Source organism: Hemiscyllium ocellatum, chromosome 33, assembly GCF_020745735.1.
Source record: "Hemiscyllium ocellatum isolate sHemOce1 chromosome 33, sHemOce1.pat.X.cur, whole genome shotgun sequence".
Taxonomy (NCBI): domain Eukaryota; kingdom Metazoa; phylum Chordata; class Chondrichthyes; order Orectolobiformes; family Hemiscylliidae; genus Hemiscyllium; species Hemiscyllium ocellatum.
The window spans coordinates 28081040-28108654 of NC_083433.1; the positions used below are offsets into that span (position 1 = coordinate 28081040).

The following is a 27615-nucleotide window of genomic DNA, read 5'->3' on the forward strand; positions in this document are numbered from 1 at the left end:
TCTATTCTCTCTCTGTCTCTATCTATCTATTCTCTCTCTCTACACTCTATCTATTCTCTCTCTGTCTCTATCTATCTATTCTCTCTCTCTACACTCTATCTATTCTCTCTCTGTCTCCTCTCTGTTGTCTCTCTCTCTCTCCTCTCTGTTGTCTCTCTCTCTCTACACTCTATCTATTCTCTCTCTCTCTCCTCTCTGTTGTCTCTCTCTCTCTCCTCTCTGTTGTCTCTCTCTCTCTCTCTACACTCTATCTATTCTCTCTCTCTCCTCTCTGTTGTCTCTCTCTCTCTCCTCTCTGTTGTCTCTCTCTCTCTCTACACTCTATCTATTCTCTCTCTCTCTCTCTCTCTACACTCTATCTATTCTCTCTCTCTCTCTCCTCTCTGTTGTCTCTCTCTCTCTCTCTCTACACTCTATCTATTCTCTCTCTCTCCTCTCTGTTGTCTCTCTCTCTCTCTACACTCTATCTATTCTCTCTCTCTCCCTCTCTCTATACACTCTATCTATTCTCTCTCTCTCTCCTCTCTGTTGTCTCTCTCTCTCTCTACACTCTATCTATTCTCTCTCTCTCTCCTCTCTGTTGTCTCTCTCTCTCTCTCCTCTCTGTTGTCTCTCTCTCTCTCTACACTCTATCTATTCTCTCTCTCTCCCTCTCTCTATACACTCTATCTATTCTCTCTCTCTCTCCTCTCTGTTGTCTCTCTCTCTCTCTCTACACTCTATCTATTCTCTCTCTCTCTCTCCTCTCTGTTGTCTCTCTCTCTCTCTCTACACTCTATCTATTCTCTCTCTCTCCTCTCTGTTGTCTCTCTCTCTCTCTCTACACTCTATCTATTCTCTCTCTCTCCTCTCTGTTGTCTCTCTCTCTCTCTCCTTTGTTGAGGCTGTTGCTGTGGGAACCGGGCGCCTCCACAATGACATGAGGGGGACGGTGAACGTGTGTTAAGGATGGTTTCTGGCCGGTCACCGGGTTTCACGGCTCCGGACAATGGGCAGCTGCTCGGGAAAAAACTGTAGATGTCGGTGGCCTGAGGACTGTGACGGCGGCTGAGGCAGAGAGCGCGGAAGTGCGCTGAGAGTTAAATTGTTCATCACAAAGAACACCCCCCTCCCCGGCAGCATGGACTCGTCCAGTGAACGAGGGCGCAGGCGCAGAACCTGGAGGAACTGGAAGAACAACAGAAGGTGAGAAAGAGAGAGAGAGAGAGATATGGTAGGAGGACAGATACAGAGAGAGGGGTGGTAGGAGGACAGATTCAGGGAGACGGAGACGGTAGGAGGATACAGAGAGAGAGAGAGAGAGGTGGTAGGAGGAGAGAGAGGGCTGATAGGAGGACACAGAGAGAGGGAGTGTGTGAAGGAAGAAAAGAGAAAGAGAGAGGGGAGGGAAGAAAAGGGGGAGAGGGAGGAGCAGGAAGGTAGGGTGGAGGAGAATTGGAGGGGAAAGAGCAGGAGAGGGAGGGAGGGAGAGAGGGGGGCAGAGGGAGAGGGACAGAGAGATAGGGAGAGGTGCTGAGGGACACAGAGAGGTAAAAGGTGGGGGAGAGGAGGGTTGAGGGGAGGGGAGGGAGTAGAGGTAAGGTTGGGAGGGGAGTGGGTTTGGAAAAGAGGGTGGAAATTCTACGACCCAGTCTCTGCTGCTTCAAGGAATAGAATTTCACAGACTTCCTTTTAGGAATAAAAAAGTCTCATCTCTGTCTTAAGAGCAACACCTCCCTGTTTTTAAATTGTATCCCCTTGTTCTAGTCTCTTGTATGAGGAACTATCATCTCAATGTCCATTGTATTAAGTCTCCTCAGGATGTTACAAGTTACAACAAGATCATCTTGTATTTGCTAAACTCGAATGGATATACGATTAATCTGCTCAACCTTTTTTGTTCCAGGAATGAGTGTAGTGAAGCTTATTTGACTGCTTCTAATGCAATTATATCCTTTTTTCAAATACAGAGACTGCAAATGAAGTTTCACCAAGGTCCTGTACAGCAGTAAATCACCACTACTTTTAAAGTTCATTCCCCTTGCAATAATTCTGTTTGCTTTCCTAATCACTTGTGAAACTGCATACTAACCTTTTGTGATTAATGTACCAGGACACCCAGATCCCTTTGCACATCCAAGTTCTGCAATATTTCTCCATTTATAGAATGTAATCCTATTCTTCCTGTCAAAGTAGACAAGTTCACATTTTCCCATATTATATTCTGTCAATATTTTCCCCCTACTCTGTTAACCTATGCAGATTCTCCACATCATCTTTTCACATTGGTTAGGTTACTTTTGGAATATTGAATGCAATTACTGTCTCCCTGATGTAGGAAGGATGTTGTGAAACTTGAAAAGATTTCCAAGGATGTTGCCAGGGCTGGAGGGTTTGAGCTACAGGGAGACACTGAATAGGCTTGGGCTGTTTTCCCTGGAGTGTTGGTAGCTGAGGGTTGACCTTATAGAGGTTTATAAAATCATGAGGAGCATGGATAGGGTAAATAGACAAGGTCTTTTCATGGAGTGGGGGAAATCCAGAACTAGAGAGTATAGGTTTAGGGTGAGAGGGGAAAGATATAAAAGGGATCTAAGGGGCAACTTTTTCACGCAGAGGGTGATGCATGTATGGAATGAACTGCCAGAGGAAGTGATGGAGGCTGGTACATCATTTAAAAAGCGTCTGGATAGGTATATAAACAGGAAGGGTTTAGAGAGATATGGGCCATCTGCTGACAGATGAGATTAATTTAGAATATCTGGTCGGCATGGATGAGTTGGACCAAAGGGTCTGTTTCCATACTGTACATCTCGATGACTCTAATTTATTTCCTGCCAATCTTTGTGTTATCAACAACTTTAGCCACCTTACATTTAATTCTCACGTCCAGATCATGGATATGAATAGTAAATAATTGAGGCCCCATTGCTAAGCCCTGTGACACTCCACTAGTTTTAGCTTTCAAACTCAAGAAAGATTCATAAATTCCTATTTTCTGTTTCCTGTTGGCTATTCCGTAACCTATGCCTGCTAATGTATTATAGTCTGCAGATTTTCTCTTGCTCTCCTGTGCTTGTTACTGGTGTCAATCTCTCTTATGTTAGAATAACACCAAAACTGAGAGTCATATAGGTCCGCAGCACGGTAACATACCCTTCGGTCCAACTCATCCGTGCCAACCAGATATCCTATATAAATCTAGTCTCCTTTGCCAACACTTGGCCCATATCTGTCTAAACCCACCTTTTTCTTATATTCATCCTGGTGCCTTTTAGATGTTGTAATTGTACCAGCCTCCAGAAGATCTCAATCAGGCTATCCCTCAGCCTTCCAGATTATATTTGGTAATGGAGACAATAGATTCATAGACGTTTACAGCACAGAAAAAGGACATTCAGCTCATTGCGCCTGCTATGACCACACTAATTCCAGATTTTGGCCAATGGCTCTGGAAACTATGGCAAAGCAAGTGAATATCTAAATGCTGCTTAAATATGCTGAGAATGTCTCACTGCCACCTTTTCCTCTGCTACATCGATGACTGCCTCGTGCTCCCACGAGGAGGTTGAACAGTTCATCCACTTCACCAACACTTTCCACCCTGACCTCAAATTTACCTGGACCGTCTCAGACTCCTCCCTCCTCTTCCTAGACCTTTCTATTTCTATCTCGCGCGACCGAATCAACATGGACATTTACTATAAACTGACCGACTCCCACAGCTACCTAGACTACACCTCCTCCCACCCTGCTCCCTGTAAAAACGCCATCCCATATTCCCAATTCCTTCGTCTTCACCGCATCTGCTCCCAGGAGGACCAGTTCCAATACTGTACAACCCAGATGGCCTCCTCCTTCAAAGATCCGATATTTCCCCTCAGACATGATCGACGATGCCCTCCACCGCATCTCCTCCACTTCCCGCTCCTCCAATCGCCACCAGGACAGAACCCCACTGGTCCTCACCTACCATCCACCAACCTCCATATATATCGTATCATCCATCATCATTTCTGCCACCTCCAAACGGACCCCACCATCAGGGATATATTTCCCTCCCCTCCCCTATCAGCGTTCCGAAAAGACCACTCCCTCTGTGACTCCCTTGTCAGGTCCACACCCCTCACCAACCCAACCTCCACTCCCGGCACCTTCCCCTGCAACTGCAAGAAATGCAAAACTTGCACCTGCACCACCCCCCTTACTTCCTTCCAAGGCCCCAAGGGATCCTTCCATATCCGCCACAAATTCACCTGCACCTCCACACACATCATTTACTGCATCCGCTGCACCCGATGTGGCCTCCTTTATATTGGGGAGACAGGCCGCCTACTTGCGGAACATTTCAGAGAACACGTCTGGGACACCCGGACCAACCAACCCAACCACACCCCGTGGCTCAACACTTCAACTCCCCCTCCCACTCCACCAAGCACATGCAGGTCCTTGGACTCCTCCATCGCCAGACCATAGCAACACGACAGCTGGAGGAAGAGCGCCTCATCTTCCGCCTAGGAACCCTCCAACCACAAGGAATGAACTCAGATTTCTCCAGTTTCCTCATTTCCCCTCCCCCCACCTTGTCTCAGTCCCAACCCTTGAAATCAGCACCACCTTCCTAACCTGCAATCTTCTTCCTGACCTCTCCGCCCCCACCCCACTCCGGCCTATCACCCTCACCTTAACCTCCTTCCACCTATTGCATTTCCAACGTCCTTCCCCCAAGTCCCTCCTCCCTACCTTCTATCTTAGCCTGCTGGACATACTTTCCTCATTCCTGAAGACGGGCTCATGCCCGAAACGTCGATTCTCCTGCTCCTTGGATGCTGCCTGAACCTGCTGCGCTTTTCCAGCAACACATTTTCAGCTGTGATCTCCAGTCCTCGCTTTCTCCGCAGAGAGAGATAGGCAGGATAATTGAGTAGACAGCAAAGTGGCAGTGTGGAAGTTTGAGGTTCTTCACTTTTGTATGAATAGAAAAATGGAATATTTTAAAAGGTAGTAAACATCTAAATTTTGCCTTTCACAGAACTTGGGTGCACTTGTTTCAGGAAAACAAAGTTTGCATGCAGGTACAACAAATATTTTGCTCGGTAAACGATGTAGCAGCTTGAGTTGCAAGTGAATTGGCTTATAAGAAAATGAGGTGTTGCTGCAATAAAGGACTTTGGTGATGTCACATCTGCAGTACGGTGTGGAGTTGTGGTCATCATATTTAAGAAAAGATAGAATTGCATTGAAGATAGTAATAAAGGTTTATTAAATTGGTCCCTGAGATGAGGGGCTAAGTAAATTGTGTATTCTCTAGCGTTTGGAGTAATGAGAGGTGATTTCATTGAGATACTTCAGGGAATTGACAGGGTCGACTCGAAGAGAATGTTTCCACAGGACAATGAACATAAGGACACAGTTTCAGGACAAGGGGCTAACCATTTGGAGCTGAGATGAGAAATTCCTTAATTCAGAGGGATTTGAATCTTGTTTAACACCGAGATTGACAGAGTTTTGGTGTTTCAGAATCGGGGATATGGGGAAGTCGAATTGAGACAGAGGGTTAGCCATGGTTTTGTACCACTTGTTCTTGGGAAGTGGGTGTCATTAGCTAATCCAGCATTCATTGCCCATTCCCTGTCTACCTGTCTATTTATCTGTCTGTCTTTATGTGTATTTTGTTGCAAAATACAGTGAAAAGTGTTACAGCTCTAGTGACATTTTAAAAAACAGAAAAGTAAACCAAAACATACGACACGATGGCAGAAAAATAAAGAAATAGTGTTTAGCTTTGCAGTGCTCTGTCATGGGCCTGGTTTCTAGTCATGAGTCACCTGGAGAAGGTGGTGCTGAGCTGTCCTTCTGAACTGCTACAGTCGTGTGTAGGTAGATGCACGGTTTTAGGAAGGGAGTTCCAGAATTCTGACTCGGGAACACTGAAGGAACAATAGTAAATTTTGAAATCAGGATGATGTGTTGTTTCCATGCAACAGCTATCCTTATCCTTCTAGGTGGAGAAATGGTCAGTATGGATGGTGTTTTTGATGAATTAGGGAGTTGCAGGTATATTTCTGCTGCTGAGTGTCAGTAGTGAAGCCGGTGAATATTGAAGGTAGTAGATGGGCACCAGTGAAATGGACTCTTTTACCCTGGAAGTATCGAACTTCTTGAGTATTTTTGGAACTGCACCCATTCAGGCAATTGAGGAATATTCAAATATAGTTGTGACTTTTGTCTTGTTGATGGTGGACAGGCTTTGGAGAGTCGGGTTGAGTTACTCGATGCAGAATTCCCACCCTCTAACTTGCTTTTGAGCTTATATGGAATGAGAAAACAGTTTCAAGAGGCTAAATAGTCTTTTTGTTGTTTCATGTCTAATGTTTTTGCTGTGTTCTGGTCTGAGGTTTGGTCCCCTTCTCCAGGCTGTGTACTTGCTGTTGCTTGTGTGACATATTCTAGAATCCTCCATGTCTTTCTCCGGGTGTTTCCATGTCTTGTGACTGCACCTCCTCTCTGCGTGTTAATGTACTCTGCATGATGATCTCTTTTGTGCATTTACAGGTAAAGGGACCTGAAGTAGAGCCATGCCTCTGTTTGGTAATGTCTTCAGTCCGAAGAAAACTCCTCCCCGAAAGTCGGCCTCTCTTTCCAGCTTGCACACAGTATGTTGTAATTTAGAGGGAGCAAACAACTTTGACACATCTAGCTGTCGAGAAATGTTAACTTGTGTATTGCCGTTCAGATGTCACTGTCCATGCAGAGTGTGTGCTTTGTATTGGCTTTTATCTCTCATGGCCTGGAGGAAGCGTTTGTCGCTCCCAGCTGCATCGTATGATGATGATGTGAAACCAAATTGTGCTGGAGCAAATCATCCAAATCACTAACATTGTACTGATCCAGGCCACTGACTACATGCTATGGCCCATGGACAGAACATGTCTGTGGTGTGGTGGGCTGTCAGTGACTCTTTGATGGTCTATTTGAGACAATGGTTTGTTTATTCCTGTGTGAGTGCTGGTCGTGGGGATGGTGAGTATTGCTGTGTGAGTGCTGGTTGAGGGGATGGTGAGTATTGCTGTGTGGAGTGCTGGTCGAGGGGATGGTGAGTATTGCTGTGTGAGTGCTGGTCGTGGGGATGGTGAGTATTGCTGTGTGGAGTGCTGGTCGTGGGGATGGTGAGTATTGCTGTATGAGTGCTGGTCGTGGGGATGGTGAGTATTGCTGTATGAGTGCTGGTCGTGGGGATGGTGAGTACTGCTGTGTGGAGTACTGGTCGTGGGGATGGTGAGTATTGCTGTGTGAGTGCTCGTGGTGGGGATGGTGAGTATTCCTGTGTGAGTGCTGATCGTGAGGATTTTGAGGATTGCTGTGTGGAGTGCTGGTCATGGGGATGGTGAGTATTGCTGTGTGGAGTGCTGGTCATGGGGATGGTGAGTATTGCTGTGTGAGTGCTGGTCGTGAGGATGGTGAGTATTGCTGTGTGGTGTGCTGGTCGTGGGGATGGTGAGTATTGCTGTGTGAGTACTGGTCATGGGGATGGTGAGTACTGCTGTGTGGAGTGCTGGTCGTTGGGATGGTGAGTATTGCTGTGTGGAGTACTGGTCGTGGGGATGGTGAGTACTGCTGTGTGGAGTACTGGTCGTGGGGATGGCGAGTACTGCTGTGTGGAGTACTGGTCGTGGGGATGGTGAGTACTGCTGTGTGGAGTGCTGGTCGTGGGGATGGTGAGTATTGCTGTGTGGAGTGCTGGTCGTGGGGATGGTGAGTATTGCTGTATGGAGTGCTGGTCTTGGGGATGGTGAGTATTGCTGTGTGGAGTGCTGGCCGAGGGGATGGTGAGTATTGCTGTATGGAGTGCTGGTCGTGAGGATGGTGAGTATTGCTGTGTGGAGGACTGGTCGTGGGGATGGTGAGTATTGCTGTGTGGAGTACTGGTCGTGGGGATGGTGAGTATTGCTGTGTGGAGTGCTGGTTGTGGGGATGGTGAGTATTGCTGTGTGGAGTGCTGGCCGAGGGGATGGTGAGTATTGCTGTATGGAGTGCTGGTCGTGAGGATGGTCAGTATTGCTATGTGGAGTACTGGTCGTGGAGATGGTGAGTATTGCTGTGTGGAGTGCTGGTTGTGGGGATGGTGAGTATTGCTGTGTGGAGTGCTGGCCGAGGGGATGGTGAGTATTGCTGTATGGAGTGCTGGTCGTGAGGATGGTCAGTATTGCTATGTGGAGTACTGGTCGTGGAGATGGTGAGTATTGCTGTGTGAGTGCTGGTCGTGGGGATGGTGAGTATTGCTGTGTGGAGTGCTGGTTGTGGGGATGGTGAGTATTGCTGTGTGAGTGCTGGTCATGGGGATGGTGAGTGTTGCTGTATGAGTGCTGGTTGTGGGGATGGTGAGTATTGCTGTGTGAGTGCTGGTCATGGGGATGGTGAGTATTGCTGTGTGAGTGCTGGTCATGGGGATGGTGAGTGTTGCTGTATGAGTGCTGGTAATGGGGATGGTGAGTATTGCTGTGTGGAGTACTGGTTGTGGGGATAGTGAGTATTGCTGTGTGGAGTGCTGGCCGAGAGGATGGTGAGTATTGCTGTGTGGAGTGCTGGTCGTGGGGATGGTGAGTATTATTGTGTGAGTACTGGTTGTGGGATGGTGAGTATTGCTGTGTGAGTGCTGGTCGTGGGGATGGTGAGTATTGCTGTGAGAGTGCTGGTCATGGGGATGGTGAGTATTGCTGTGTGAGTGCTGATCGTGAGGATGTTGAGTATTGCTGTGTGGAGTACTGGTTGTGGGGATGGTGAGTATTGCTGTGTGAGTGCTGGTTGTGGGGATGGTGAGTATTGCTGTGTGAGTGCTGGTCATGGGGATGGTGAGTGTTGCTGTATGAGTGCTGGTTGTGGGGATGGTGAGTATTGCTGTGTGAGTGCTGGTCATGGGGATGGTGAGTGTTGCTGTATGAGTGCTGGTAATGGGGATGGTGAGTATTGCTGTGTGGAGTACTGGTTGTGGGGATAGTGAGTATTGCTGTGTGGAGTGCTGGCCGAGAGGATGGTGAGTATTGCTGTGTGGAGTGCTGGTCGTGGGGATGGTGAGTATTATTGTGTGAGTACTGGTTGTGGGATGGTGAGTATTGCTGTGTGAGTGCTGGTCGTGGGGATGGTGAGTATTGCTGTGAGAGTGCTGGTCATGGGGATGGTGAGTATTGCTGTGTGAGTGCTGATCGTGAGGATGTTGAGTATTGCTGTGTGGAGTACTGGTTGTGGGGATGGTGAGTATTGCTGTGTGAGTGCTGGTTGTGGGGATGGTGAGTATTGCTGTGTGGAGTGCTGGTCGTGGGGATGGTGAGTATTGCTGTGCGAGTGCTGGTCATCAGGATGGTGAGTATTGGTGTGTGAGTGCTGGTTGTGGGGATGGTGAGTATTGGTGTGTGGAGTGCTGGTCGTGGGGATGGTGAGTATTGGTGTGTGAGTGCTGGTTGTGGGATGGTGAGTATTGGTGTGTGGAGTGCTGGTCGTGGGGATGGTGAGTATTGGTGTGTGGTGTACTGGCTGTAATATTGTCTGGGCCTGTGTCTGTTCCAGCTCGATCGTGTGAGCCGTGAAGTTGAGCTGGGCTTGGATCATGGTGCTCCTGTGATGAATATTGGAGGACAGAGCCTGAAGTTTGACAATGGCCAGTGGGTGTCAGGTTGGTGTGCCTTCTTTTAAAATGTTAGACATGTTCTGGTGAAGTCAGAGTGGATGTGCTCTATCTTTCCCCTGTCCCGTTCCCTCCCTCATCCTCCTGGTTGCAAGTCCAGTCAATGAACTGCTGGCTTCTACAGCGTAGAGTCATAGAGATGTACAGCAGGGAAACAGACCCTTCGGTCCAACCCGTCATACCGACCAGATATCCCAACCCAATCTAGTCCCACCTGCTAGCACCTGGCCCATCTCCCTCCAAACCCTTCCTATTCATATACCCATCCAGATGCATCTTAAATGTTGCAATTGTAACAGCCTCCACCACATCCTCTGGCAGCTCATTCCATACACGTACCACCCTCTGTGTGAAAATGTTTCCCCTTAGGTCTCTTTTGTATCTTTCCCCTCTCACCCTAAACCTATACCCTCTAGTTCTGGACTCTCCGATCCCAGGGGATAGACTTTGTCTATTTACCCAATCCATGCCCCTTGTAATTTTGTAAACCTCTATAAGATCACCCCTCAACCTCCGTTGCTCTAGGGAAAACATCTTGCATCCTCTCTGGTACTATCTTCCTTACTCTCAGTATTCTCATTAGCCCCATGATTTTGACTTGTAGTCCTGCTCCAAAAACCCGAGCACATAATTGAAAGCTGAGGACTCTTACGGTGCAATGGTAGAATCCTCAGTTCGGGGCCAGAAGGCTCCAATTCGAATCCTACCTGCTTCAAAGGTGTGCCATACAACGTCGGAACAGATTGCCAGCTCTCCACTGTAGCTCTTTTTAATCAATCAGTGTTTAGGGAGTACTGCACTGTCAGACATGCCTTATCTTTTCAAGCAGATGTCAAGTCAAGATCCCTATGCTCTCAGAGGTCCTATGTTATCAAAGAACAAGGGAATTCTCATTTTATGCTTAGATCTCAACCAGTAAAACTAATGATATGTGCTCAATTACTTTTCCTTTTTATCTTTCTCACTTGCCCTGTCCCTCTGAATCTTTAGAACCTTGTAATTTGGGCACCTTGTATGTGCAAGCTCTTTCACAAAGGTAGACTCATTTTCTTGTCTCTCAAAAGCTTTTCACTTTTAAGGGAATCGACTACCTTCACCTTTTCAGAGCAGTGCATCCCCGACCATATTAAGTTGCTGTGGAAAATGCTATTTTCCTCTGGTTGCTTTGCCGATCATCGGTGTCGTTGTTGCTGGAAGCATAAAAACATATTGAATCATGGAGTCCGACAGCCCTTTGACCCCAACTGGTCCATGCCCACCAAAATGTCCATCCAAGCTCGCCCCATTTCCCCGTACCTGCCCCATACGTTTCTAAATCTTTCCTATCCATGTATTTGTCCAAATGCCTTTTAAATATTGTTCATGTTCCTGCCTCAACCACTTCCACTGGCAGCTCATACCATATGTATATCATCCTGACTGTAAAAAGAGTTGCCTGTCAAGTTCCCTTTTATTCTTTCCCCTCTAACCTTAAGCTAGAGTGCCCTCTAGTCCTCAATTCCCCAACCTTGGGGAAAAAGACTGAGTGCATTCACCCTATCCATGCCTCTCATGATCGTACACGCTTCTATAAGATTCTTCCTCAGTCTCCTACATTCTAAAGAAAAAAACGTCCTAACTTGTCTTGATTCGAATCGAAGTTGGACCACTCTGCCATCTAAGAAGATCATGGCTGATCTGATAGTAACTTCAAATCTACAGTCATACTTACCCCTGCTAACCTTTTGCTCCCCCTGCACCCCCCCACCCCTCCTCCCTGATTGGTAAACAAGAATCTCTCCACCTCTGCCCTAAAGATATTAAAGGACCTTGGTTCCATCATCTTTTCAGGAAGAAATAATTCCACCTCATCTCTATTTTAACTGAGAAATCCCTGATTTTTAAATAGTGATACTTTTTAGATTGTCCCACAAGAGGGCATCCTCTCCACACTTACCCTATCATGACCTCTCAGGATCCTCCACCTTACAATGAAGTCACCTCTTATTCTCCTGAACCCCAAAGGATACAATCCTTGTCCTTCCTCATAACACAGCCCATCCAATCCAGGTTTTAGTCTCATGAAGTTTCTCTGTGTACAGTCTCCAATGCATTTACATCCTAGGTGCGGGGAAATGGGGTGGAATGTGGCTCAGTGGTTAGCACTGCTGCCTCACAGCACCAGGGTCCCAGGTTCGATTCCAGCCTTGGGTGACTGTCTGTGTGGAGTTTGCACATGCTCCCGTGTCTGTGTGGGTTTCCTCCGGGTGCTCCGGTTTCCTCCCACAGTCCAAAAATGTGCAGGTCAGTGAATTGGCCATGTCAAATTGCCCACAGTGTTAGGTGCATTAATCAGAGGGAAATGGGTCTGTGTGGATTACTCTTTGGAGGGTCAGTGTGGACTTGTTGGGCCAAAGGGCCTGTTTCCACACTGCAGGGAATCTAATCTAAAATCCTTCCTTAAATAAGATGACCAATACTGTGTATAGTACTCAAGATGAATCAACTTCTCCTTTATTCAATCAAAGCCATCATGATTTTGAGCTTCTATCAACTCTCCTCTGAAAACTCTGCTCCCAGAAAGATAGCCCTGCTCTCTCCAGACTCCATCAAACTGATGTTCCTCATCCCTGGAAACACGTGTGAATCTCTGCACTATCTCTAAGGCCTTGACATCTTTCCTGGCATGTCATATTTACAATTGAGCACAAGACTGGAGTTGGAGCCTAAACTAGTTTGTAAAGGTTGAGCATAACTTTCTTGTTTTTATATTCTCTTTCTACATATTAAAATCAAACATGAAATCCTTGGATTTAGTTAAACAGTCCTAATTTGTCCTGCGATCTTCAGAGGTGTGTGTATTTATCTGTTCCCTTCCCCACCCCACCCCGTGTCTCTGGGCCTGAATGACCCACTTACTCCCAGGTTGCCTCTATACCCACCATTCTTGATATAAAAGAGATATGGTATGAAGATAAACAAACAGAGTTAATTTATGGATCTAACTGATTGGTAAAAAGGATCAGATGGCTTATTCCTGTTGTGATATTACTGTGAGTAGGTCAAAAAGTGAGTGTATATTCATGCAATTTGGAAGAACAGGTGAATCAATATAAATGAAATGGTACAATTTTAAAATTGTTTCAGCAACAGAAGCGGTTGGGGGGGGGGGGGAGGTATACGTACAGAAATCTGTAAAAGGTAGGAAGACAGGTATATTAGCCTGTGAGGAAGGAGAAGCGGATTGGGATGAACTGAGTAGTTCCTCTGAGTTTGCATGAGCAAAAAAGACACCTGTGCTGCAGGACTCTGTGATTCATTTTCCCTCATTCCCCCTCCCTGTGTTTCTCTACTCCTTCATCCCAGTATATTAGCTTATTCCACATTGCTTGTAACCGCGTCACTCGGATGTTCCTTCTATGTTGCTGGATCAAAACCCTGGAACTCCTTCCCTAATTGCAATGAGGGATGCACAATAAATGTTGCCCAGCCAACGGTGCCTACATCCTGTGAAAGTGCATGTTAAAGAAATATCTCTTGCGTTGTAGAGTCTGTGGGGGACAGTGGCGTACAGAAAGAGGTTCAGCGCCTGCGAAAACGTAACCAGCAGCTGGAGGAAGAGAATAACCTTCTCCGACTCAAAATTGACATTCTGTTGGACATGGTGAGTAGCCCCTGATGTCCACAGGTTGGGGTAAAGGGGAAGCCAGATAATTGTCGTATTGGTAAAGTCAGATCCCAGAGTGAAAGCTGGCTTGATTCATTTGTATCATGTGTTACTGAGGTGGTCAGTTACTGCACATATTCACACAAGGCTACAAAAGTAATTTTACCAAAAGAACTTAAAGTTTATCACACAAAAGAAAGGAAAGAACAATTCATAAAGATCTTAAGATAAACAACAAAAAGAACAACTCAACAGTTTTTCCCAGTACTTTCCTTTGCAGACATTCAACCCCAGTGAAGTATCACGCCTAGCTTCAGTCTTTGATTTCCTACTCAACTGATGAGTATCCTTTTCAGTAGTATTGGAGAAATTTGCCCAATATGGAGATCACAATGCACAGTTCGAAGTGAAATTGACAAACAGTTTATTACAAGCGATATCGCTGGAAGAGAAACTGACTAGGCTGACATAGAACTGACAGTCTGTACAGGTAGGTCAGAATTTCTCTTCCCAGAGCTGAGGAGTTTTATAATAAGGCTGTACAATAACGCTGATTAGAAATGGGGAAAATACAATGTACCTGGAAATGGAGTAATCTAGTTACAAGGATGTTAATTGGGAAGCAGTTATCAGCTGAATGTCCTGTTCCTTCACATAATGCAATATCCTGACAGTATCGATGATTAGATTAGATTAGATTACTTACAGAGTGGAAACAGGCCCTTCGGCCCAACAAGTCCACACCAACGCTCCGAAGAGCAACCCACCCAAACCCATTCCCCTACATTTTCCCCTTCACCTAACACTACAGGCAATTTAGCATGGCCAATTCATCTAACCTGCACATTTTTGGACAGTGGGAGGAAACTGGAGCACCCTGAGGAAACCCACGCAGACACAGGGAGAATGTACAAACTCCACACAAACAGTTGCCTGAGGCAGGAATTGAATCTGGGTCTCTGGCGCTGTGAGGCAGCAGTGCTAACCACTGTGCCACCATGCCGCCCACAATGGTTCCATTCCTCTTCACAGGTAAGTGTTAATGTCTCCTCTGAAGTGGTGAGGTGCTTCCATTGTCTTGTCCTGGGAATATTGCTTTTGCTGGTGCCTCTGTCTGACCAGTTGTTTAGGTGTCTTTGGTATTGCTGGGTTGTGAAACTGCCCTCGGAGCTTCGGGGTAACTGCGTTGCTCTGACATTGTTAGTGGGAGCTTGAAGTGGATTCCCTTGTCTGCAAGTGCTGCCTAGTTTGGCTTGTCAGCCTGCTTGGTCCCTGCTGAGGCATTCTGGGTGTTTTTTTGTACCATTTGGCCAATTTGGTTTTGTGGGCCTATTGTGGATTGGCAGGGTGGCAGATCTTTTCCCACAGGTAGGTATCTCAGTCTGTTTCTGAGATACTCACTGAATTTTCTGACTGAACATTACAGTATTTTTTCCCAGAGTGACCACTTTGAGGTAGCTAAACAGCACAGTTTTTGGTATGGATCTTTTCTTCTGAAACGAATCTGCTTCTTGACTCTCTTTTTCTCTGAATCATAAAAGTTTAACTCCGTAAATACTGCAACAATTAGCTCACCAATTAGCTTGTCTGGTCATCTGGAGTAAGTAGCATGATTATTTTGAAATGCTGCTTAAGAAATAAGTTTCTGATTTTTTTTTCCTCCCAAAGTCCCCTTCACAGAACTAAAAATCAAAATTTCATGAACCTCTACCTTACAGCCCATGGTCCCAAATAATTGTAGTTTTTGTAATGAGGTCAGAAGTGGGTCCTGCTGATGCTGGAGATTAGAGTCAAGATCAGAGTGGTGCTGGAAACGGTCAGCAGGTCAGGCAGCATCCAAACAGCAGGAAAATCGACGTTTTGGACAAACGATTCCTGATGAAGGGCTTTTGCCCGAAATATGGATTTTCCTGCTCCTTGGATGCTGCCTGACCTGCTGTGCTTTCCCAGCACCACTCTGATCTTGACTTGTAATGAGGTCAACCAGGTGGACCTCATAGAATATGAGTTCCCTGATTGGGAGCCCTGTGTATCAGATATGAACAGGAGTGTCAGAGGTCCTGTTCACTCTGAGAGCTGGCAATGGGGAAGCTGGATTACTGTTAGAGATCCTCCATGTGTAAACAAAGAGTGACTTGGTGACGGGATACCAGCCTCTGTGGAGTTATTTCAATAATGATAATATGTTGTAGACCTCAACATGACTCCTCAGCTTTAAGAGGCAATTAATTTACCATCAAAAGTTCTTCCTAATGCTATTTTTATTTGTAGTCAGTAAATATATTTATATTAAACACACACAGATTTTCATAATCATATTTTACACTAATTTGTTCGTGCCATTTCTGTTCAGTACCACTTGCAATTCCTCAGTTACTGAACCAGTCCATGTCTGAATGCAGTAAGACCTGAACACTATCCAGGCTTGGAATGAAAAGTTACAAGTAACACCAATGCCAGGCAATGTTGATTTCCAATAAGAGGCAATCTAACCATTGTTCCTTGATATCTAAGGGTGTTACCATCACTGAATCCCCACTACCGACATCCTGAGGGTTATCATTGACCAACTGAACTCACCATGTACATACAGTGGCTACAAGCACAGGCCAGAGGCTAGGAATACTGCAGTGAGTAACTCACTTCTTGACTCTGCAAAGCCTATCCATATTCTACAAGGCCCAAGTAGAGAATTTAGATTTGATTAGATTCCCTACAGTGTGGAAACAGGCCCTTCAGCCCAATCAGTCCACACCGACCCTCTAAAGAGTAACCCACCCAAACCCATTTCCCTCTGACTAATATACCTAACACTGTAGGCAATGTAGCATGGCCAATTCACCTGATCTGCATATTTTTGGACTGTGGGAGGAGACCGGAGGAACCCCACGCAGACACAGGGAGAACGTGAAAACTCCACACAGATAGTCACCCGAGGCTGGAATCGATCCTGGTGCTGTGAGGCAGCAGTGCTAACCACTGAGCCACTGTGGAATATTCCCCACTAACCTGGATGACTGCAGCTGCAACATCACTAACACAGGACAAAGCAGCTTATTGGCACCATTTTCACAAATGTACACCTTACCCACCACCAATGCTCAGCAGCAGCAGTGTGTACCATCTATAAGATGCACTGCAGGAATTCATTAAAGATCCTTAGACAGCACCTTCGCAATCCCTCCTGATTTCCCTCTTAAGTATACTCCTACTTTCTTTATGCTCTTCTAAGGATTCACTTGATCTATCCTGTCTATACCTGACATGTGCTTCCTTCTTTTTCTTAACCAAACCCTCAATTTCTCTCGTCATCCAGCATTCCCTATACCTACCAGCCTTTCCTTTCACCCTAACAGGAATATACTCTCTGGATTCTCATTATCTCATTTCTGAAGGCTTCCCATTTTTCAATCATCCCTTTACCTGCGAACATCTGCCCCCAATCAGCTTTTGAAAGTTCTTGCCTAATACTGTCAAAATTTCTCCAATTTAGAACTTCAACTTTTAGATCTGGTCTATTCTTTTCCTTCACTTTTTAAAATCGAATAGAATTATGGTCGCTGGCCCCGAAGTGCTCCCTCACTGACACCTCAGTCACCTGCTCCGTCTTATTTCCCAAGAGTAGGTCAAGTTTTGCACCTTCTCTAGTAGGTCTACTGAGTCAGAAAATTTTCTTGTACACACTTAACAAATTCCTCTCCATCTACTATGGCAGTTCCAGTCTATGTTCGGAAAGTTAAAATCCTGTACGGTACCACTCTATTATTCTTACAGATAGCAGCAATCTCCTTTCAAATTTGTTTCTCAATTTCCTTCTGACTATTCAGGGGTCTATAATACAATCCCAATAAGGTGGTCATCCCTTTCTTATTTCTCAGTTCCACCCAAATAACTTCCCTGGATGTATTTCCAGGAATATTCTCCCTCAGCACAGCTGTAATGCTATCCCTTATCAAAAATGCCACTCCCCCTCCTCTCTTACCTCCCTTTCTATCCTTCCTGTAGCATTTATATCCTGGAACATTAAGCTGCCAGTCCTGACCATCCCTGAGCCATGTTTCTGTAATTGCTATGATATCCCAGTCCCATGTTCCTAACCATACCCTGGGTTCATCTGCCTTCCCTGTTAGGCCCCTTGCATTGAAATAAATGCAGTTTAATTTATTAGTCCTACCTTGTTCCTGCCTGCCCTGACTGTTTGACTTGCTACTGTTCTCAACTGTACCCGTCTCAGATTGATCTCTTTCCTCACTATCTCCCTAGGTCCCACCCCCGCCACCTTACTAGTTTAAATCCTCCCAAGCAGCTCTTGCAAATCTTCCTGCCAGTATATTAGTCCCCTTCCAATGTAGGTGCAATCCATCCTTCTTGTACAGGTCACTTCTACCCCAAAAGAGATTCCAATGATCCAAAAATGTGAATCCTTCTCCCATACACCAGCTCCTCAGCCATGCATTCATCTGCTGTATCCTCCTATTCCTGCCCTCAGTAACTCGTAGCACTGGGAGTAATCCAGATATTACTACTCTTGAGGACCTCCTTTTAAAATTCCTGCCTAACTCTCTCTAATCTCCCTTCAGAATCTCAACCTTTTCCCTTCCTAGGCTGTTGGTTCCAATGTGGACAATGACCTCTTGCTGGCCCCTCTCCCCCTTGAGAACATTCTGCACCCTCTCTGAGACATCCTTGATCCTGGCACCAGTGAAGCAACATACCATTCTGATTTTTCACTGCTGGCCACAGAAATGTCGGTCTGTACCTCAGACTAGAGAGTCCCCTGACACAATCAATTTCTTGGAACCCGAAGTACCCCTCATTGCATTAGAGCTCGTCTCAATAACAGAAACTTGACTGTTCATGCTACGTTCTCCTGAGATCCATCACCCCCCACCCCCCACATTTTCCAAAACAGCATACTTGTTTGAAATGGGTATAGCCACAGAAGGCTCCTGCACTAGGTGCTTTCCTCTCTTACTTTTCCTGGAGTTACCCAATCTATGTGACTGTACCTGAGACTTTCCCCCTTCCTATGAATGCCATCCATCACATGCTGTTGCTGTTACAAATTCCTCATTGCTTCTAACTGTCTCTCCATCCGATCCATTCGATCTGATAAGATTCGCAACCAACAGCATTTATTGCAGATATAATCCGCAGTAACCCTTAAACTTTCTTTAAACTCCCACATCTGACAAGAAGCGCAAATCACTCTACTAAAGGCCATTTTTGCTCCTTCACAATCTACAGACCCAGAAAATAACACCGTCTTATTCCTCTATAAAACACTGCCCCAGCTTAAATTAATAGTTATGGCTTATATTTTAAGTTTAATCAAGAGACATATCTCAAAAAGCATATAATCAAGAAATAACCTACTATACTCACTACTGCAGACTTTCTGTTGGTCCCACTTAAAAACAATACACTTATAGAACATAGAACATAGAAAAATACAGCGCAGTACAGGCCCTTCGGCCCTCGATGTTGCGCCGACCAAAGTCTACCTAACCTACACTAGCCCAATAACCTCCATATGCTTATCCAATGCCCGCTTAAATGACCATAAAGAGGGAGAGTTCACCACTGCTACTGGCAGGGCATTCCATGAACACTCAACCCGCTGTGTAAAGAATCTACCCCTAACATCTGTCCTATACCTACCACCCCTTAATTTATCTGCTTCTGAGCTGTGAACTTCACCCAAACAGTTCCTCCAAGCTCAGTTGTGAATTTCACTGTTTGTTAATTTTCCCAGATGCACTCCGATGTCCAGCGATACATGAATTCAAACAGCAAAGGCAGTAACTGTGCAGGTTCTGTCTCTCTCCTGCACTGACTCCCCATGTGCTTCCTTTGTCCGTTCTTCTCCCTTTTAAAACTGCTGTTGTTTTGACTTTTTTCTCCAAAGTTGCAAAACAATGCAACAGCATATAAAACAGTAATTGCTGCTCCTGGAATTCGAGGAAATCACCTCCAACACTTAAAATACCTCAAAAAAGGAGTAGCTCTTACAGGCAGAAATTTTTCCTGTCCTCCATCTTGGATTACCCAGCTGAGATATTTGTATCATCGATAGTCACAGGTGAGGTGCCGGAAGACTGGAGCTTGGCAATCGTGGTGCCACTGTTTAAGAAGGGTGGTAAGGACAAGCCAGGGAACTATAGACCAGTGAGCCTGATGTCAGTGGTGGGCAAGTTGTTGGAGGGAATCCTGAGGGACAGGATGTACATGTATTTGGAAAGGCAAGGACTGATTAGGGATAGTCAACATGGTTTTGTGCTCGGGAAATCATGCCTCACAAACTTGATTGAGTTATTTGAAGAAGTAACAATGAGAATTGATGAGGGCAGAGCGGTAGATGTGATCTATATGGACTTCACTAAGGCGTTTGACAAGGTTCCCCATGGGAGATTGATTAGCAAGGTTAGATCTCATGGAATACAGGGAGAAGTAGCCATTTGGATACAGAACTGGCTCAAAGGTAGAAGACAGAAGATGGTGGTGGAGAATTGTTTTTCAGACTGGAGGCCTGTGACCAGTGGAGTCCCACAAGGATCGGTGCTGGGTCCACTACTTTTCATCATTTATATAAATGATTTGGATGTGAGCACAAGAGGTACAGTTAGTAAGTTTGCAGATGACACCAAAATTGGAGGTGTAGTGGACAGCGAAGAAGGTTACCTCAGATTACAACAGGATCTTGATCAGATGGGCCAATGGGCTGAGGAGTGGCAGATGGAGTTTAATTTAGATAACTGTGAGGTGCTGCATTTTGGGAAAGCAAATCTTAACAGGACGTATACACTAATGGTAAGCTTCTAGGGCGTGTTGCTGAACAATGAGACCTTGGAGTGCAGGTTCATACCTCCATGAAAGTGGAGTCGCAGGTAGATAGGATAGTGAAGAAGACATTTAGTATGCTTTCCTTTATTGTTCAGAGTATTTGAGTACAGGAGTTGGGAGGTCATGTTGCGGCTGTGCAGGACATTGGTTAGGCCACTGTTGGAATATTGCGTGCGATTCTGGTCTCCTTCTTATCGGAAAGATGTTGTGAAACTTGAAAGGCTTTAGAAAAAATTTACAAGGATGTTGTCAGGGTTGGAGGATTTGAGCTACAGGGAGAGGCTGAACAGGCTGGGACTGTTTTCCCTGGAGTGTCTGAGGTTGAGGGGTGACCTTAGAGAGGTTTATAAAATTATGAGGGGTGTAGATTAGCTGAATAGACAAGGTCTTTTCCGCTGGGTGGGGAAAATACATATCTAGAGGGCACAGATTTAAGATGAGGGGTGAAAGATTTAAAATGGACTTTAGGGGTAACTTTTTCACACACACGGTAATGCATGTATGGAATGAGCTGCCAGAGAAAGTGGTGGAAGCTGATACAATTACAGCATTTAAAAAGCATCTGGATGGGAATGTGAATAGGAAGGGTTTAGAGGGATATGGGCAATTGTTGGCAAATAGGACTAGATTAGTTTGGAATATCGGATCAGCATGGATGAGTTGGATTGAAGGGTCTGTTTCTGTGCTGTACATCTCTATGATTCTAAACTGTTCTTATATCTAACCTTAGGCAGGTCTCTGAACTGCAAAACAAAAGCTTTCGAGTCTTAGCAAAAATGAAGTCTTGATTCTCCTATGCCAAGCAAAAGCTGATTCATTTTTTATTTCAATGTTTGCTCTCTCCAATTGTCAAACTCTTACATAACAAACAAACTCTCAAATTGCCACTCCAGGAGGATTCCTGCCACTTACTGTCCAACCCATACTAAAATCAGAAATACTGAACAAGTTATTTGTTAAATCCCTCAGACACAGACCAAAACCCACTTGGCGTGGGTTCAAAATCCAAACTCTTAAGTTAATTTTGAGTAAGTGTTAGACTCTGAATTTAGGTTAAATTCTAGTTTGGTTCTGAGACTGGGGTCCTGAGTCTAAACTAATGGAAACTATGATGGTATGAGGCATGAGCTGGCTATGATATATTGGGGGATGGAGGTGGATAGACAATGACAAGCATTTAAAGGGTGCATGGAGGAACTGCAATAATTGTTCATTTCTATCTAGCACAAAATTGAAATAGGAAATGACCATGGTTACTAGAAAAGGTAGGAACAGAATTAGATCCAAGAAAGGGCTATACAAATTGGCCAAAGAAATGGCAGACTTGAGGATTTGGTGAAGTTTAGATTTCAGCAAATGAGGACAAAGTAATTAATTAAGAGGTGGAAAATAGAGTATGACAAGTGTAAGCTCGCAGGGAGCATTCAAACTGATTGTAAAAGCTTCTTTAGGAATATGAAGAAAAAAGGTTAGTGAAGACAAATGTAGATCCTTACAATAAGAAACAAGGGAAGTTATAATAGGGACAAAGAGATGGCAGCCCAATCAAATCCATATTTTGGCTCTATCTTCGTAAAGAAGGGCACCAGTAACATTCCAAAAACGTTGTGGAACATGGAGCCAAGTGAAAAGAAGCAACTGAATGAAATCAGTATTAGTAGGGAAGTAGTTTTGGGGATATTTGTGAGATTACATGAGGATATACAAGGACCAGCCTGGTGGGCTGATTGCTGGCAAATAGAATTCAATCGAGATAAATGTGAGGTGATGTATTTGAGCTGGACGATCAAGGCAAGGGAATGCATGATGAAAGGTAGGACCCTCGGAAAGAACCGAGAATTAGAAGTATCGTGTGCATGTGAATATTTAAGTTGGCGAGACAGGTAGATAAAATGGTAAAGAAGGCAAATGGTAAAGTTGCCTGCAGAGGCATAGAGATTCAAGAGGAGGAACTGTATCAAAAATGGTTAGGACACAGCTGGAGTATTGTGTGTAGTTGTGGGATCCACAGGAGAGGTATTATAAAATATTTGATAGCACATTATCTGGAAAACAAAGACAGGGTTGGACAGAGTCAGTGTGGATTTGTGAAAGGGAATCGAATGGATTTTTTAAGAGAGATACCCAATAGAGGTGATGAGGGGGAGCCAGTGGATTTGGTTTACTTCGACTTTCAGGAGGCTTTTGATAAGGTCCCATGTAAGAGATTAGAAATTAAAGTACATGTGTACTGACATGGAAAGGGAACTGGCTGGCAGATACTGAAGAAATGATAGGAATAAACTGGTCTTTTTCTAAGTGGCAAGCAGTGATTAGTCGGGTACTGAAGGGATCAGTGCTTGGACCCCAGTTATTCAAAATTGACATTAATGATTTAGATGAGGAAATTAAATCGTTGAGTTATCAGACAATACAAAGCTGGGTGGTAGCATGTGAGGAGGTTACAGTGATGCTTCACTGTGTCGTGTGTAAGTTGAGTGAGTGAGGCAGATGCAGTATAATGTGAGGTTATCCACCTTGGTAGCAAAAACAGGAAGGTGGATTATTATCTAAATGGTGATAGATTGGGAAAATAAGGGGTGCAGTGAGCCCAGGGTAATCCTGAGAGTAAGTATGTAGATGCAGCAGACAGGGAAGAAGGCAAATGGCAAAGCGAGATGATTGAAATACATGAGCAGGGACGTCTTACTGCTATTGTACAGGGCCTCGATGAGATTATACATGGACTACTGAGTGTAGATTCGGTCTGCTTATCTGAGGAAGCATGTACTAGCTATAGAGGGAGTGCAGCAAAAGTTTACCAGGCTGATTCCTAGTATAGAGAACAGCTGTCACTGTGATATTATAGAATCCCCACAGTGTGGAAACAGGCTATTCAGCCCAACCAGTTCATACCAACCCTCGGAAGGCATCCCATCTGGACCCAACGCCCTGCCCTATCCCTGTAATCCTACATTTCCCATGACTAGCCTACGCATCTCTGAATATTATGGGCAACTTAGCATGGCCAATCCACCTAACAAGCACATCTTTGTACTGTGGGAGAAAATTCTCGCAGACACGGGGAAAGCATGCAAACTCCACACAGACAGTCGCCCGAGGGTGGAATCAAACCCCAGCCCCTGCGCTGTGAGGCAGCAGTGCTAACCACTGAGCCGCACTAATGTAAGAGTAGAAAGAGGCTTGACAGGGTCAGTGCTGAGAGGGTGTTTCCCTCATGGGAGTGGTTAGGGCATAGTTTCAGAATAAAGGGGTGCCATTTTAAGATTGAGATTAGAAGGAATTTCTTCTCTCAGTGGGTCCTATGGGGGCAGCGTCCTTTTGTATATTTAAGGCTGAGATAGATTCTTGAGCAGTAGAAGAATCAAAGGTGACAGTAAAGTGGATATGAGGGATATCAGATCAGCCACGATCCTATTGAATGGTGAAGCAGGCTCAAGGGGCTGAACAACTGACCCCTGCTTCTATCGCTTCTGGTCTTATGTTTATGTTTCAACAAAGGAATGCAAAGTAAGTGTCTCAATTTTGTAAATTTCAAAATCGTAGATTTCCCGAATGCAATAGTTTTGACATTTTCAGTGTGCAATTTCCTCTGTGCTTTATTCATTCCCAGCTTTAGGGTGGCACAGTGGCTCAGTGGTTAGCACTGCTGCCTCACAGCACCAGGAACCCAGGTTCAATTCCAGCTTCGGGTGACTGTGTGGAGTTTGCACATTCTCCCTGTGTCTGCGTGGGTTTCTTCTGAGTGCTCCGGTTTCCTCCCACAGTCCAAAGGATGTGCAGATCAGGTGAATTGGCCATGCTGAATTGCCCTTGGTGATAGGTCAATTAGTCAGAGGGAAATGGGTCTGGGTGGGTTACTCTTTGGACTGGTTGGGCCGAAGGGCCTGTTTCCACACTAAGGAATCTAATCTAATCTAATCTAATCTAATCTAATCTTAATAACAAGTGCCTGGATCCACTGGACACTGCATATGTGCTCATTAGCAGGGAGGTGGTAGTGTCGTTGTAATATCACTAGACCATAAATCCAGAACTTCAGGCTAATGTTTTGGCATTGGGTTTGAATCTCCCCATGATACAAAATGAAATTTGAATTCAATAAAATTCTGGGTTAAAAAGCTAGGCTATAGCACCAACATAACTATTGTTGATTGCCATAAAAACTCCTGTAGTTTACTAATATCCTTCAGGGAAAGAGCTCTGCCATCCTTACCTAGTCTGGCCTACATGTGACTCCAGGCTCTGTGGTTAACGTTCTTGCGTTGTATCAGTCACAAGAAGTTTCAATGTACTGTCATTGATTTGTATCTCCATCTTCTTCCTCTAATTTAGTGTTTGATTTTGGATATTTTGTTAAAATGTTTGGGAGAACTCATGGTGTCCAATTTCCTTGCTAATTCACATATGTCAATTTCCCCAGTTGTATGAGATATCATAACCTTTTGTCAGAACAGCTGTTCCTTGGATTTTTAACACTTGACACACATCTAAATAAGTCTCAAGAATTACCAAAATATTTTTTCGCAGTTCGTCCCTAAACAGGTCTGCTTGTCTTCATGTGAGGTTTCCTCTGGGTGCTCTGGTTTCCTCCCACAGTCCAAAGATGTGCAGGTTGAATGGATTGGTCATGGGAAATTGCACATAATGTTCAGGGGTGTGTAGGTTAGGTGGATTAGTCAGGGTAAATATAGTGTAGGGGAATGGGTCTGGGTGGGTTACTCTTCGGAGGATTAGTGTGGACTTGTTGGGCCGCAGGGCCTATTTCCACACTGTAGGAATTCTAATTCTAATTCAATTTCAATTTCCTTTTATTCAAGTCTAAATGCTAAGTAATCTATTTAAGCATCTCATCCTTATAAGATGCTGCTTTTATTTCTATCTTCAATTTAGTCATTAATTTTCTCAGTGTAGACTTATTCAAAGATTTCGCATAATCCACTGTTACATTTTCTAATGCCAAAAAGGGCTTAGCAAAGGTCAAAGCCATTTTGAAATATACTTCATAATGATTCCTATTTTTAATTTCAGCATTTTCATCCATTTGTTTTTTAAACACTTACAGATCCCTGTTATGTTCAATGGATTTCTGGTCAGCCACTGAACATATTCATACAAGGCTCTATTATATTTTTAACAAAAAGAACATAACTTTATCATCCAAAAGAAAATATATCACACAATTTGGAAATATCTTATAAACAGCAAACAGGAACTATTCAGCAGTTTTCCTAGCAATATCCTTAAGAGAGACGCAACTCCTAGTGACATATCACTCTCTCTAATTTCTTACTCAACTGGTCAGGTTGTCAGTGTTTGCTTTCAACAGCTTTCTGCACATCCAGCAGATGTGACTCTCTCCATCTCCTCTGAGGTGCAGGCTAACTCACTGACTTTTCTCACTCACACCTCAGGAGACAGCTCAGGATTTTTTTCCCCAGTTACTCTGACTACTTTGAGAATACGAAAGCACACGTGTGATATGATTTTGTTTTCTTCTGAACTGAACCTACTTCCAGCCTCATTCGCTGGGTTGTAAAAGCTGAAATTAGTAAACACTTCAATTCTCTTATTGGTAGCTTATCTAGTCATTTAGCTTAAGGCACGTGGAAATGTTGGTTTTGACCACTGCTGAAACCAAATGAGTTTCTGATCCTTTTTCAAAAACAACGTCACTGTCACAGAACTGAAAACCAAAAGTTCATTTAACCTATGCTTTAGAACCCAAGTTCACATAAAATAACAATATAATATAAAGCTTCATGGCAGGTAAAGGAGGCAGTGTCTGGTGAATGGACAGCATTGCTGGGGCACTAAGGGAGCATTGGGAGTGATTGGAGATACCCCAAGTGATAATTCGTTTTCTTGCAGCTGTCTGAAACAACAGCAGAGTCACATCTGATGGAGAAAGAGTTGGAGGAGCTCAAGACCCACAACCGTAAGAGAAAGTGACAGACTGTGCAATGAAACTGACAGATGCAGTGAGAGCTGTGCATCACTGGGAGATGGGACAAAGGACAAGTAGCTGAACATCAAGAGGAAAAGGTTAAAATGTGTGCAGTATCTCTTTGGAGATACCTGAATTCTTGCATTAAATCTCCAGTTGGGCCTAGGAAGTGGAGTCCATCACCCAGCAGGCAGCATCTACTTGCTAATCCTGCAGGGGAAGGAGAAAGAGACTTTCTGGAGGCAATTGACTGTCATAGTTTCACAGAGCTTTCTTTCTATACCATCTGTTGAATGAGTGATGTGACGTTGCTTTAGGAACCTTATACCCCACACACTTGTAGCTCAAACTTTCAAGCAACATTCAACCAGACAACTGTCGAAAACTTTTGAAGCCAACATCAAAAGGATTCTGAATGGACTGATTCACAGAAGCATATGCGTTCGACCCTGTGTTCTAATATGTAGGGTTGTGATGAACTGTTCGTTTCAGACTCCTGGTAACTGTGTAAGACAGATATTCATTGCGATTGGCCAATAGTTACACCTTGAAGCTACCCCCCCCCACCCCCAAACCCCCCCCCCAAAAAAAATTGGGCAGTGATCCAGTCTTGTATCTTTCTCTATTCTCCATCCTCACCCACGACAGAAGTTTGTTTCGATGTCTGCCTCTGAATTGATATTTATTCTAACTTTTCTTGTTCTCATTAGTTTTCAGCACTTGGCTTTTAAACCCCTCTTCAGCCCAGTGAAACATTTTCATTGCATCCTTTAATGCTGAGATTTGTGTACAGGTGTCAGAGACTAAATTCTGTGGAAATACTGGAGAAACTCAGCAGGTACGGCAACATTGGGAGCGAGAAGCAAGAGTTAACATTTTGAGTCTGATATCACTCATTGGATTCAAATCCTTAACTATTTTCTTGTCCACGGATGTTGGCAGACCCGCTGAGTATTCCAGCACTTTAGTTTAGGCTTTCAGCATTCACAGCACTTTGCTTTTTATTAAATTCCCTGAATCTGAAGAGTGTATTGAGATGTTGGTCATGGCATAAAGTGTTGCACTGAGAACTGGTGTTCACTTGCTCCTCTGATCGGGTGAACCGGAAGAATAAGAGAGAAAGAGGCAGCATCTGGTCCCTCGAGCCCGTTCCACCGCTCGCTCAAATCAGGGGGGATCGGATTTCTGGCCAAAACTTTGCTTTCCTGCCTGCTCCTCCATTTCCCTTGCTTCCTCATTCCACGTCCAAATTTCCACGGATGCACACTCTTGTTTCCTCCAATGATTTTCTGTAACAGTCAAAACCTATACAGAACAGAAAATATGGACCAAATTATCCGTCAACTGATGCCTTTTAAAGGCCTAGTATGTTGGGGATGGGATTTCTTAATTTCTGATCCTGTAAGAATGGTTCCAGGATTGGAAGTCAACCAGCACAAAGTATAACTTAAAGCTTTGTTTCTCTGTAATTGTTGCTGTCTCTTTCAGTTTGTAATTAAAACCAAATGGATTTCAAAA

At 44.5% G+C, this 27615-nt stretch overlaps 1 protein-coding gene across 3 annotated transcripts; it reads left to right on the forward strand.

The window, feature by feature from the left end:
- The first annotated feature begins 1118 nt into the window (after positions 1-1118).
- On the forward strand, positions 1119-27615 carry cby1 (chibby 1, beta catenin antagonist). 3 transcript variants are annotated; one of them, XM_060849362.1, is made up of 5 exons: positions 1119-1185; positions 6535-6635; positions 9544-9649; positions 13189-13304; positions 26022-27615. In XM_060849362.1, the coding sequence occupies exons 2-5, from the start codon at positions 6558-6560 to the stop codon at positions 26100-26102; spliced, it is 381 nt and encodes a 126-aa protein (XP_060705345.1). In that variant the 5' UTR covers positions 1119-1185; positions 6535-6557; the 3' UTR covers positions 26103-27615. The 3 variants fall into 3 exon arrangements, with proteins under 3 accessions (XP_060705345.1, XP_060705346.1, XP_060705347.1); XM_060849363.1 differs by lacking the exon at positions 1119-1185 and adding an exon at positions 1948-1974; XM_060849364.1 differs by lacking the exon at positions 1119-1185 and adding an exon at positions 5034-5054.